General features: G+C 36.0%; 1 protein-coding gene across 1 annotated transcript in view; it reads left to right on the top strand.

The window, feature by feature from the left end:
• Positions 1-12,290: 12,290 nt before the first annotated feature.
• The window catches only part of LOC121376183 (protein mono-ADP-ribosyltransferase PARP14-like), a 45,935-nt gene continuing 44,604 nt past the window's right edge, over positions 12,291-13,621 (top strand). Inside the window, exon 1 of the mRNA XM_041504000.1 lies at positions 12,291-12,443. Coding sequence (XP_041359934.1) covers positions 12,399-12,443 — 45 coding nt within the window. The 5' untranslated portion in view covers positions 12,291-12,398. The remainder of the gene's footprint in view (positions 12,444-13,621) is intronic.

Genomic DNA, 13,621 nt, shown 5'->3' with positions numbered 1-13,621 from the left:
TTCAATTCATTCTCGTTTGCTTTAATAAGTTGCAATACAAAATGTTAAACATAATGGTGAATCTTGATATACACACATTATAATATTATGTATTAACCATTATCTTACTAAAGACATTATATGTAGGTACCATTATCATTATCAGCATTACTATTATTATATATGTGATGTAACCATTAAATGTACTTATTATGTTGTTCAATATATACCATTTTATATGATTCATATATGAAATAAATTATTTTGAATTGGAATCATATTATATGTTGGTAAGACAAATCTTAATCTATACAAGACACAGCTCTTTGGACTGACGAGTACTCTCTTGGACTGAGCCAGATTGCCGAGAGAATCCTGTTCTATCTCCACCCATTTCCCTTACACCGCTTAGAACACAATTCGATGGATTAGAGACATAATGTCACAAGTGCATGTTTGGCAAACTGAGAAAAACGTTAAAAAAGGTTTAAGTAACCTGGCGTTTACATCTGTAATGCACACTGCAGTTTGTAATTTACTGTTTGTAGCTACATTGTACAACAATAGTTTTATTTTCATTAGATACAACACTCCGAGAATTCATTTTGAACCTTTGAGATACTTACATTATAGATTTGGCATAATCATGACGTGTATGGAAATATAATATATATATATATATATATACACATGTGTATATATATATATATATATATATATATATATATATATATATATATATATATATATATAATTGCAATAGCATTTGCAGCAATTGGAAATAATTATACAAAATCGTGCAAACCTCAAACCAAACTGTTTATTCGTTGCTTTCTGAATAGTTTTCATTTTCCCTGGCATCAGGAATTGAAAGACAGTCTCTTACAAAAACGTACCTTACAATTTTCAACATTTGACCTGTAACAAATATTCACTTATGTCCTTGTGACACCACCAAATAATACTGCCATACATATAATTTTACTGTAGTTATGCACTGAAGTGATGCACGGAAAGCAGGTCCATACTTTGATATATGATAGAACACGCTAAAATACATCGTTCGGTGATGAAATGTCATTTTCACTATTAACAAAAACACCGTTTCTAACCCCTCGAGTCGTGCGCTAACGCTTTCCAGAACCTGTGTCCACGACAGATTTACTTTCAAAAACTTTGTCCGATTACCTTAGCTTGACTTCATTAGCCGCAGTACGTACTCTGCTGTGTTAAATATGTTATTCTTGGTTTATCATATCTCTCGTTCACCTATTGAAGTCAGAGGTCATGGTCCAGCCCAGGGTCGCTCGTATGAGATTCAATGGCTCGCAAGATCAATCGCCCGTGATGAACTTTTTTTCTTTTTGCCCATCCCAACACATTCCCTACGGTTGATATAACAAAGGCTGTGGTATGTACTATTAAGTGCTTATAAGTGATACCTTGTTGCTCTTTGGTAGTAGCTGTGTGATGGCAACCCTTCCCCCCCCCCCCCCTCTCTCTCTCTCTCTCTCTCTCTCTCTCTCTCTCTCTCTCTCTCTCTCTCTCTCTCTCTCTCTCTTTCTCTCTCTCTCTCGCTCTCTGTCTGTCAAGTCAATATCATCGAGAAGACTGGGTACCTAGAATTACCAATGACACGGGCTATATAGTTCATTTGCGTCAAAAGAGAATCGATGAACCGGCAAGTAAAATCTCAGTGTAGTCTCTAAATTACCATCAAAATGCACAGGTTAAATGAAACGGAAGTTGTTCCACGTTTCACGAACACCCGATATCATTATTGTTTTAACAGTGATTCATGAGTGCATGTCATCGCAGTTATATGTATTTCAATGAGCTTTGTCCTGTGCTAGTTTTGGTTTAGTACACCTCCAAACAAGGTCGATGCGATTCAATTTACTCTTCTCTGGGATCGTAGACCATGGCCAAGAGGAAAACACAGAAGATGTGTTAAAAGCTTTTATTAAAAAAGAATTGGAGATCACAGAAGACGTTCCAATTCAGGTCACACACAGGTTAGGACCATTCCGTGAATCCCAAAACAGACATAGAACAATTGTGGCGCATTTCCAAAATCTAAAAGATCAAGACAAAATAAAGAACGCTGCCAAAACACTCGCAGGAAAACCTTTCAGCATAAATGATCAGTTTCCTCGGGAAATTGCCAAACGTAGAAAACGACTATATCCGGTTTTCAGAGAAGCAAGAATGAAAAAAAAAAGCAGTTCTCAAAGTGGACAGATTATATATCAATGGCACAGAATACCTCCCCGAAAACCCTTGGGAGCGAAGACCGCAAGAAAATAAAGAGCCAAGAACAAATTACAAAACCACGCCAGAAAGTGCCAAAGCCCCACCTAGAAAGAGAAACAGAGTCATCACACCAAAAAATGCACCAACATTCGAGGACAATAACCCATACACAATACTCGCCAGCGTAACCTCCAGCTAGGACAGTCGTGGAGCAATACACCACATAGACACCTGGGTTAACGAACTCGTAAATGGCGAACACAGCTGTCACATACCCACTGTTAAAATCGGCAAGGGGAAATTTGAACAAATAGTTGACATAAGAAATACAGATTGTAAACTTGCTTCTACATTAACTATACTTGATACAGCATCACAAAGAAAGGTATATGCTAGCGATGTGCTCTCCAATTCCAGTGTGTATCCACCCAAAATGTGATCTTGTATTGATATGTGTAGTACAGTTAGTGAACCTGTGTCCGATATAACTCTGTCTTGTACTGATTTACAATCTAATATGTATCTACATTATGTGCACTCCGATCCAAATGTGTATATACCACAATTGTTACCTTGTATCGATATGTGTAGTACAGTTAGTGATCCGGTGTCCGATATAACTCTGTCTTGTACAGTTTTACAATCTAATATGTATCTAAATAATGTGCCCCCGATCCAAATGTATATATACCACAATTGTTGTATGCAAGACAAATGTTGTCTTGTATTGATATATGTAGTACAGTTTGTGAACCTTCTAATATCTCTCAGCCGTGTACAGAATTACACTTTAATATGTATTCCAATGATGTGCCCTCGAAACCATGTTTGTATATACCAGAAATGTTACCTTGTACTGACACATGCGCAACAGTTATTGAACCTGTGTCCAATATAACTCAGCCTGTACAAAACTCCATAGAAAACCATTTACCTATGATATGATATAGTAAGTAAGTTAAGTGTGTAAGAACCACAAACTATGCCCTCTGTAGAAATACCTACAGTTTTTAAAACCATTGAAGATATTTACATTGCGGAGTCACCCTTTAAATCAAATCACATGTTACCAAGTAGTCAATTAACGTTCTTGGGTTTAAATGTGTGCGGTTTGTGAAGCAAACTTCATATCCCAGAATTTGTAGATTTTGTATCAAAATTTGATATTATTTGTCTCACTGAAACTAAAAATGACGAACCGTACTGTATATCAAACTTTATACCAGGCTACAAGTTTTAACTTAATAACAGGAAAACACAGCTACGTCCATCGGGTGGGATAGCCATTGTTATAAAAGATTCACTGGTTACCTGTGTTGACTTTAGTTTTACAAATAGTTGTGAGAATATCATTTGGTTTAGCATACCACCCATTATGTCAGGCCTCACTGAGAAACTAACAGTCGGTGTAGTGTATATACCTCCTATCGGGTCACCATATTATAAAAATTATATATATGCACCGAAATAGGCAATCCAATACTTCTTGTAGGCGATTTTAATGTAAGGACAAAGTGTGCCCCTGACTACATTATAACTGACACAGACACGAGAACATTGAATATTATCGAAAATGAAATGGCAGATTTCTTAAACGACGTGTCCAAATTAGAATCGATTAATGTACCTATTGTCAGGATACAGAAAAAATAAATAGTCATGGCACTAAGCTGCTGAATATATGTAAATCATATAACCTTTATATCCTAAACGGTAGAGTAGGAAGTGACAAACATATCGGAAAGGTTACTAGCAAAGATTGTAGTCTGGTAGATTATATCATTGGCACCTATCACATATTCGAAATGGCAAACAGTGTTCAGATAAATGAATATGATTCACTTTTCTCAGACATTCGTTGCCCTATAACTCTTAGGATTAGTACCACACCGACAACAGTTTGCACGACACTACCATCACTAACTTACATAAACATACAAAAATGGGAACCTGATAAAGCTATGAAATTCAAAAATAATATCAATCAAGCCAAACTTGAAAACATGCTCTTAATCCTTAACAACGATTCTGTCGAGATACAAGTGCGCGTTGGTGCAGCAACCGGGGCTTTGAAAGACGTATTTCTTGATGCTGCGGTAAAGACATTAAGCCAAACTCGTACACACACACAAAAAGGGCGACCATCCCATTCGAAAATTAGTTTTTGCTACGGGAAATCTTCTATATGCAGAATCAGTCGCGGTAAATACCATATAGCAAAATCCACATATGCAAAACATAGAACCACTTGTAATAGACTTAGTTTAATAAATGCAAGTAAATCTTATTTAAAAAAAAATATTTATCAAGAGAACATAGAGTTCATAAATTTAAAATGAAAAAAAACTGTTAGCAATTAAAAGGTTAAAAAATGGAAAGCCACCTGGAATAGACAATATTAAAATCGAGTATATTAAGACAACTTCTGACCTTATGCTATCGGTTTTCGTCAAACTTTTCAACATTATTTTGGATCATGGCCTTTTCCCAAATAAATGGCTTGAAGGAATTATCAAACCTATTTATAAAAATAAAGGAAATCGTAAAGCACCAGAAAATTATAGACCCATAACTTTACTTAGCTGTAGCTCTAAACTATTCACCTCCATTCTAAATACACGATTAAATGAATTTATTGAAGATAATAATATCCTGAGCGAAACCCAGACTGCATTCCAAAAAGATTATTCTACCATTGACCATTTATTTAATATTCATGCCATTATCGAAATTCTAAAGAATAAGGGTAAAAAACCATTGTGCATTTGTCGACTTCCAAAAAGCATTTGATATGATATCCAGGGCTTATTTTTGGCAAAAAGGATTAGATACTAAAATTTACGGGAAACTACTCGTCATTATACATAACATGTATCAGGGTATTAAGTCGTGTGTTAGTGTAAATTCAGTACATTCTCAGCTTTTTCCAAGTGACATCGGAGTACGCCAAGGGGAAAATCTGTCACCGATCTTATTCTTCCTCTACTTAAACGTAGATATATTTCTTGAAACCGGTGTATGTCTATTAAGCCTTCTATATGCGGACGATACTGCCTTACTAGCTTCCTCAGCATCTGACCTACAGCATACATTAAATGAATTTTTCGAATATTGCAATACCTGGAAACTCAAAGTGAACATCGACAAAACTAAAGTATTAATATTTAACGGTAATACAAAGGATTACAAGAAAATATTTATGCTTCCGAAATAGAGTAATTAAGAATATAAAGAAGTATAAAATAAAGGAGACACTGCCATACTTGTGTCTGGGGTCAAATAAAAAAATAATTTGAATAGAATATAAAGGAGTACAAATACCTGGGACTAACGCTAAACAAACTTAATAAATTTAACACAACCAAAAAACTGCTAACACAACGAGCAACAAAAGCTATGTATTTAATTTTATCTAAATCTAAAGATAAAAACCTATCAATCCAATGTAAATTAAAACTATTCGACTCTATAGTAACCCCAATCCTTCTATATGGTTGTGAAATATAGGGATATGAAAATACCAATATAATTAAAACTATACATGTAAACTTCATGAGACGCATACTATCTTTAAAAAAGAGCACACCGTTGTTCATGATGCATGGCGAGCTCGAAAGAAAGCCACTCAAATTCATTATACAACAAAAAAATTATTATTAGTTTCTGGGCCAAAATTGTACTGGGAAAACAAAGATTTCATTCTTACTACACGAATTAATGTTGCGTGATCAGTTCTTGAATGAACACAGTTATAAATGGATAAATAATATCAAAGCTATACTTGATAATCTTGGCATGTCAGACACATGGATGTACCGAAACTTTCAATCCACTAAAATATTAGTAGAACAAATAAAATTAAGGCAGCATGACCAGTACAATCAAACCTGGAACAGTGATAAAAATGTATCTTCCAAAGGAAAAAATTACAATATCATTAAAGATAATCTTATCTTACAGAAATATTTTAACATTTTACCCTAATATATCTTGTCCAACCTTATTAAATACAGAACTGTGAACCATTACCTACCAATGGAAACCGGACGATGGAATAATATCCCTTTAGAATACAGACTTTGCACACTTTGTGAAATGAACCACATAGGTGACGAATATCATTACCTGTTTATATGTAATTTTTTCACAGATATCCGCAAACTACTTTTGAAATCATATTTCTATGTTAAACCAAGTACATTAAAGTATAATGTATTAATGAATAACCACAGAATTAGTTATTTAAAAAACACATGCAAACTAATAAAAGAAATCATGAATAAATTTAAGAAGCCGTAAGCTATATTTATATACCATTGATAAAATATCACATTTACTGATTTTCGCATTTGTATTATATCCAATATACTAATTATACTATTTTTGCTCCTGTAAACCATGTCCTACCACTGGAACACATGTCCTCATATGCCGTCCAGCTATTGTTTCTTTACCCGTTGTAAAAATTATATTTAATCTATACCATTTGAAAGAAATTTGTAATAATAATAATAATTATTATTATTATTATTATTATTATTATTATTATTATTTATTTTATAAATTTTGCATTAAAAAATTAATAATATATTTTTGTATAAATTGTATCGTTATTTATTATGTACTAACTGCGATGGATTGTAGGATCCACCCTACTTCCATTATAGCTAGTGCTGCATGTATATCACATGCTGTGGTATGTGCTAGTCTGACCGTGGGGAACTGAACATAAATATAGCTAGCTGCTAGTGTTATGGCGGTATCCAGGTGGCTGCTGTACGTTTCTTCTTTATTATTTGGACAAAGTGTCACCAGTTACTACATGGTACCTCACATTCGTTTTTCAAAAATCCTGGAGTGTGAAAAATCGCACTTCAAAATGAATATAGGAGCGTGCAGCACGGGCGGATCCAGGATTTTCTAAAAGGGGTCCAGGATATTCTAAACAGGTCAATTTAATGTTGTACATTGTGGATGATACAACAACAAAAAAAAAAAATGGGCACCCCAAACGCGGGGGTGTGTATCTGTCATGAAACCCCTGTAAAACCCCTCTGGATCCGCCAATGTGCAGAGGCGCGATTGTGCTCACGACCCTCAACAATCAGTTTTATATGTCAGATTGCGCTAATGAACATAATTTGCTGGGGAGTTATTAATCGAACGCCATATTTCCATCAGACCCCAAACATTAGACACCCCCCCCCCCCCCCCCCCCCCCCCCCCCCCCCCCCCCCCCCCCCCCCACCTCCCCGGGCCTTTATTCCCTTACTAGTAATAACACAAAACCCAGTTGCAGGGCATTAAACACATTCCGGTAACATTAGTATTTAGAAAATGTGTATCCTTTTGATACAATTTATTTATCTCGACCTTTCAAGTGTTGTTTTATCTGTGTTTTGTACACATTGAAACCTGTGACTTCGTCCCTTATCAGTAATTCGCCTACATGTGTGATACGACATGTAACTGTATGGATACCTATATTATCATTTATTCTTGAGAGAGAGAGAGAGAGAGAGAGAGAGAGAGAGAGAGAGAGAGAGAGAGAGAGAGAGAGAGAGAGAGAGAGAGAGAGAGAGAGATTATCTTAGTAGCATATGTAGCACGTGCTACGGTCCCCGCGCCTAAGGGGACTCCGCGGTCATTTGTACATTTATTTCCCCCAGGGGTTTTTTCCACTCTCCCTGAGGGGGTTGCAAAATATATATCCTGGAAAGAGGGACCGCTGTTAGTTGTGCTACAGACCCCGCGGGTTCTTAAACCGGTTCTGCACACACACACACACATACACACACACAGAGAGAGAGAGAGAGAGAGAGAGAGAGAGAGAGAGAGAGAGAGAGAGAGAGAGAGAGAGAGAGAGAGAGAGAGACACTGACACAGACACAAACATACACACACACATACACACACATACGCACACATACACACACACATTTGTAATATGTATGTGTGTACGTGCCCATACATACACATGTATAATTATTAACTTCAAATGCAAATGCAGCAAATGCTGTTCTGATTAAAATATATTCCTTAAAATTGAATACATATCAAAAAATCTAGATTGGTAAGTGGATTATCGTCAAAGAAAATTAAACAATATACACGAACCCCGAGTTCGCAGTACTGACAAAAATAAAATTTAATAATATATGTATACTCTTATTTCAAACTTTCTGATTGTCAAAAATGTGTACTTTGATTTCAAACTTTCTGACTGTCAGAAATGTGTACTTTGATTTCAGACTTTCTAGCTGTCAAAATGTGTACTTTGATTTCGAACTTTCTGACTGTCAAAAATGTGTACTTTGATTTCAAACTTTCTGACTGTCAAAAATGTGTACTTTGATTTCAGACTTTCTGTCAAAAATGTGTACTTTGATTTCAGACTTTCTGACTGTCAAAAATGTGTACTTTGATTTCGAACTTTCTGACTGTCAAAATTGTATACTTTGATTTCGAACTTTCTGATGTTCATTTATGTGTACTCTGATTTCGAACTTGTCGATTGTTATAAACATTTAGATTTAATAACATATACGTACCCCGATTTCGAATTGTCAAAAGATTTTTTAAATTATTAATAAACACGAAACCTAATTTCGAAATTGTTGATCGTCAAAATAAATTAAATTTCATATTATACGCGTACTTTGATTTTGAAGTTGCTGATTTGGCATAATAAGAAATGAGATTTAGTTTTAAAAAATAGGCCTAAGCCTACACGTAGGCCTACCTTGATTTCGAAGTTGTTCCAGTCGAAAATTAGCGTCTCTGCTTACAGCAGCATTCAACATCCGTGTACGATAGAAGTCGTGTTAGTATTTGTCAGTGGTTATCAGTACAGTCCTTGGGCGACTCGGAGTACAATCTTATCTCGGGACAACCAGCTAAGCATAAGGATTACAACATTTCACATGGATTAATTTATGTGAAATAAATTAATGGAAATTTCCGTTAATATTATAAGTGAACTAAACTTTCCATTACTGAATAAATGGCTTGATACATGAGTGCAGTAAACTAAAAAACAAAAATGGAGAACCAGCCTAAGATAGGAAATGTTTACTTTAGCTTCCAATATACAGTGGCGGATGCAGAAAATCCATTTAGGGGGCCGCAAATGACATGAGGCGGAATGTCAATGGAACTTTGGGTGAGGATTGGAGGGGATCGTAAAAAAAAATGAAAATTAATATATACCGTAATAAAATTATAACTATCGCAAAATTTAGGGGAGGGCCGCCCCCCCCCCCCCACACCGTCTAGATCCGCCTCTGGTATATATAATGTTTTATAAAAAGGGGAGGAGCAGTGTACTACAACAGCTAGCTTGTTCTGAATGTGGACGTTAAAACCTATGACTTGACCTCGGGGGATGAGCAGTGTGCTACAACAGCTAGCTTGTTCTGAATGTGGAGGTTAAAACCTATGACCTGACCTCGGGGGAGGAGCAGTGTGCTACAACAGCTAGCTTGTTCTGAATGTGGACGTTAAAACCTATGACCTGACCTCGGGGGAGGAGCAGTGTGCTACAACAGCTAGCTTGTTCTGAATGTGGACGTTAAAACCTGTGACCTGACCTCGGGGGAGGAGCAGTGTGCTACAACAGCTAGCTTGTTCTGAATGTGGACGTTAAAACCTGTGACCTGACCTCGGGGGAGGAGCAGTGTGCTACAACAGCTAACTTGTTCTGAATGTGGACGTTAAAACCTATGACCTGACCTCGGGGGAGGAGCAGTGTGCTACAACAGCTAGCTTGTTCTGAATGTGGACGTTAAAACCTGTGACCTGACCTCGGGGGAGGAGCAGTGTGCTACAACAGCTAGCTTGTTCTGAATGTGGACGTTAAAACCTATGACCTGACCTCGGGGAGGAGTAAGATTTAGTTCAGTCGGTGAAGCGCTCGTCTGAGGTGCTTGGGTTGGAGAACCAAGCCCCCTCATTGAACCCCCTCTTCTTCTTTTTTTTACCGTCCCAAACAGTGCCTGGTTTATTAAAGGTCACGATATGTGCTGTCCTATATTACGGCAATTGGTTTGTGCATTTATTCCGATATATTTCTGTTTAAAATGATGCCTTAAATATAAAATGGTTTGACACATGTGTATGCGGATATGACGAATACAATTCAAAAAATATTTATTACATAAAATGTTACAAACAGAAAAGTAGCAAAATAAATCCAAATAGCCCGGAAAACGTTTCACCGAGCATATTTATTTCAACATTTTCCTGAGAAGCATGCCTCCGAATCCCTTAAAGATCCTACTGTCTTCGGGAGATCAAATGGCTCATAGGGGTACTAGCTCCAATTTTTGTAAGGGAGAGTTGAGGGGAGTCAGGCTGCTTTTTGCCCGAATTAAACGAAAATTCCCGAATCTGGACAACAACATTTATTATATACATAGCAATGAAATATATAGATCTAGAGAAACCACATGTGACATTCGGTGAAAAGTCATATTTTGACTGTATTTTAGTTGTGAACAAATTCATGATTCAGTTATCTCCCTTGTAAATTATTACATTTTAATTATTGAAGTCAATGCATATGATCGTATTTGAAAATTAAAAAAGCTATGTAATTTAAACAAGTATGTCTATAAAGATAGAAAGAACAAAGGATCGTCTTCCTCAGTGTGCACATTTTGTGTTAAATACAATAAAGATATTACCATTGTAAACCACCAGTTTTCAAACTAATTCTGTTATTATGTAAACAAAGTATGTATGTTATCATTAACATTTATAAATATCTATGTTGCTATACAGCAAACCGTCAATCGTTAGAATAGATGAAAATAATTTATATTTATTATTTAATTTTGTATTGCAAATTGGTTTTATACTTTGTATATAATTCATGATTTTATTTAACGTTTTATTGTATATTGTTTTATTCTTATGTGCCGTAGCAAGCGCGTGTGCAGGGGGTCGAAACCCCTCCCTGCAAAATTAATTTTTCTTTTTTATCAATATATTTTCTGGGGGAGCATTCCATAAGGAAATAAAGTAAATTAAATTGAAATGGAGTGTATGCCACACTTATTTGAGTAATCACCTGGAATTGACAGGGAAAGATATATAAATTCAGCTCTTTATACCGTTTTTTCATATTTAGCCTATATCATTTTTATTTTAATGCAAATAATATTGTTCATTCTTTTACCTTTGTTCTGACACCCAATAATCGCTGTATATGTTTGTGCTGTAGTGTTGCGAAACATTAATTCCTCTCTCTCTCTCTCTCTCTCTCTCTCTCTCTCTCTCTCTCTCTCTCTCTCTCTCTCTCTCTCTCTCTCTCTCTCTCTCTCTCTCTCTCTCTCTCTCTCTCTCTCTCTCTCTCTCTCTCTCTCTAAGGTGAAAAATAAAGACAAACGGGATCGCTTTGGTCAATTTCACGAATCTAACCGCGGATGCGCGACAATGAGAGCAGACTAGAACTTTATTATTAAGCTACCTTGAAACAATTGTCTAATGTCTGTATTTATTATTATTTAAACATATATTTATTTTGCTTCTGTACATAAAGGAAACAATCTTCACGGGACTAATGTAGCTGATGAGTGATTTTGACTTCGGCTTACACCGTTTAACCATCGATACTCCGTTTGAAGCTTAAGTTCAGCCAGCCGTTTGTCACTAACGTTCGCTATACTGGTTTTTGCGCTACACAATAAACACATTTACCAATTCAGGAACCAGTCGAATAGGTTACAAACGTTTAGCGACTAACGAATTTTCTGAACGTTGAAAACCCGTATTCCGGTATCACGCGAGGTGTTCCGATTTGCAGTAATATTTATTTTTGTCCCAAATGGAAATACCCTTAGAAATTTACCAGGAAGACGTTTTCTTTCCACATAATTATTTTGTGTATTTATTTTAATATTGTTTTATATCATCTTTTTATATATTTTTGTTAAACAGATATTATTTGAACGTTTATTTTAATTTCTTACTTTTGTTAATATTAGTCACGAGACAATCGTCACAATGTTCACGGAAACTGAAAGTAGAAATTCCAAGAACCCAAGTTATTAGACAAGAAATGTAGCTGGAAAGTCCAGTCTTACTTAAATTTGCTATTAAAATGTGATCGTGTTGTAATAATTGGGTTTCTTTCATCAAATTAATACTCGTGTTTGATCAACAAAATGGCGAGTGCGGCTGACAGTGACAGGAGAAAAGTTGTGGTGAAGGTAGGAATTGGGGACATTTTGTGTTTAGCATTGTGAAACATTGTTGGATGAAATAATGGAATGTTACCAAAGCACAGTTGAAGCTGTGGCTATTAAAGAGACCTACCTGCGTTTACCACCGTGTAAAACGTTTCTGACTAACATTAATGTTGGGTACAGACTACCAACTGCCACGACAGAGTTGGCTAACTTTTGACTCACAACTTCAATGACTGTCCAATTGCTAACTAGTCTGAGGGCTCTTACAACTCAGTTTTTAACCTGTATGATTTCTATGATCAATTAGACTGTTAATCTGAGCGCACCCGTTGTAAGTCGAGAGTTGGGAACATTACCACACAATCATCAAGTTGGCCAACTTGGTTGTGACAGTTGGCAGTGTAAGACTAGCATAACAGGTCCTTTATAACAACTAAACAACTAAAAGACATTTGTTCACAACATCAATGTCTGTATTTGCAATGTGTTTCTCGTTGTCATATTGTTTGTAGTAGTTAAAACTTCATTTTACTTTTTAATACATCAGGGCTCGTGCTGTCGGTAGCCAAATTAGCCATTGGCTAATTTTTACAAAACATGGCTAATAAACTTTGCAAGTGGCTAAAATTTTGGCTAAGCCATTTTCTATCTTCTGATCATGTGAACAAACAGTTACATAATCTATTCAACACCTCAAACATAATAATACCAAATATTCAATTAGCATATAAGTGATCTCATGACCAGTAACAAGAAACAGCATAGGCGTAATGATGTTTGCTTATTTTAATAATCACGGTTATTAATTTAATGGCATGCATTCAACATGTATGACAGCAATATCTGGAAGATCTGTAACTTGTTATTTTAACTTTGTAAAGTCTTTGAACCAAAGTACTAAAAACAGACTGACAATACATGTCAATTTGAATACACATGCCATTTCAGGGCCGAAAGACAAGTAGGTTTTCCCAAGGGCTGAGTTCAGCCAGACCGAGCGAAAACAAAACATTTGCTAGGTTGGTTTGTGCACTTCACGTTAAACTAAATGGACACGACGGACACCAGTCAGATAGTTTGCAAACGTTAGGAAGAACGTTCATTGGCTGAACTGAGGACAGCTCTCAGCGCGAATATATGTCACACTTCAGAGTCAGCTGACACCCACGTGTCAAGAGACATCGTTGCGGACATTAAAC

The sequence above is a fragment of the Gigantopelta aegis genome, chromosome 6, assembly GCF_016097555.1.
Source record: "Gigantopelta aegis isolate Gae_Host chromosome 6, Gae_host_genome, whole genome shotgun sequence".
NCBI lineage: Eukaryota > Metazoa > Mollusca > Gastropoda > Neomphalida > Peltospiridae > Gigantopelta > Gigantopelta aegis.
Note: the sequence above shows the minus strand (reverse complement) of the source record. Positions and strands in the feature narration are given on the sequence as shown.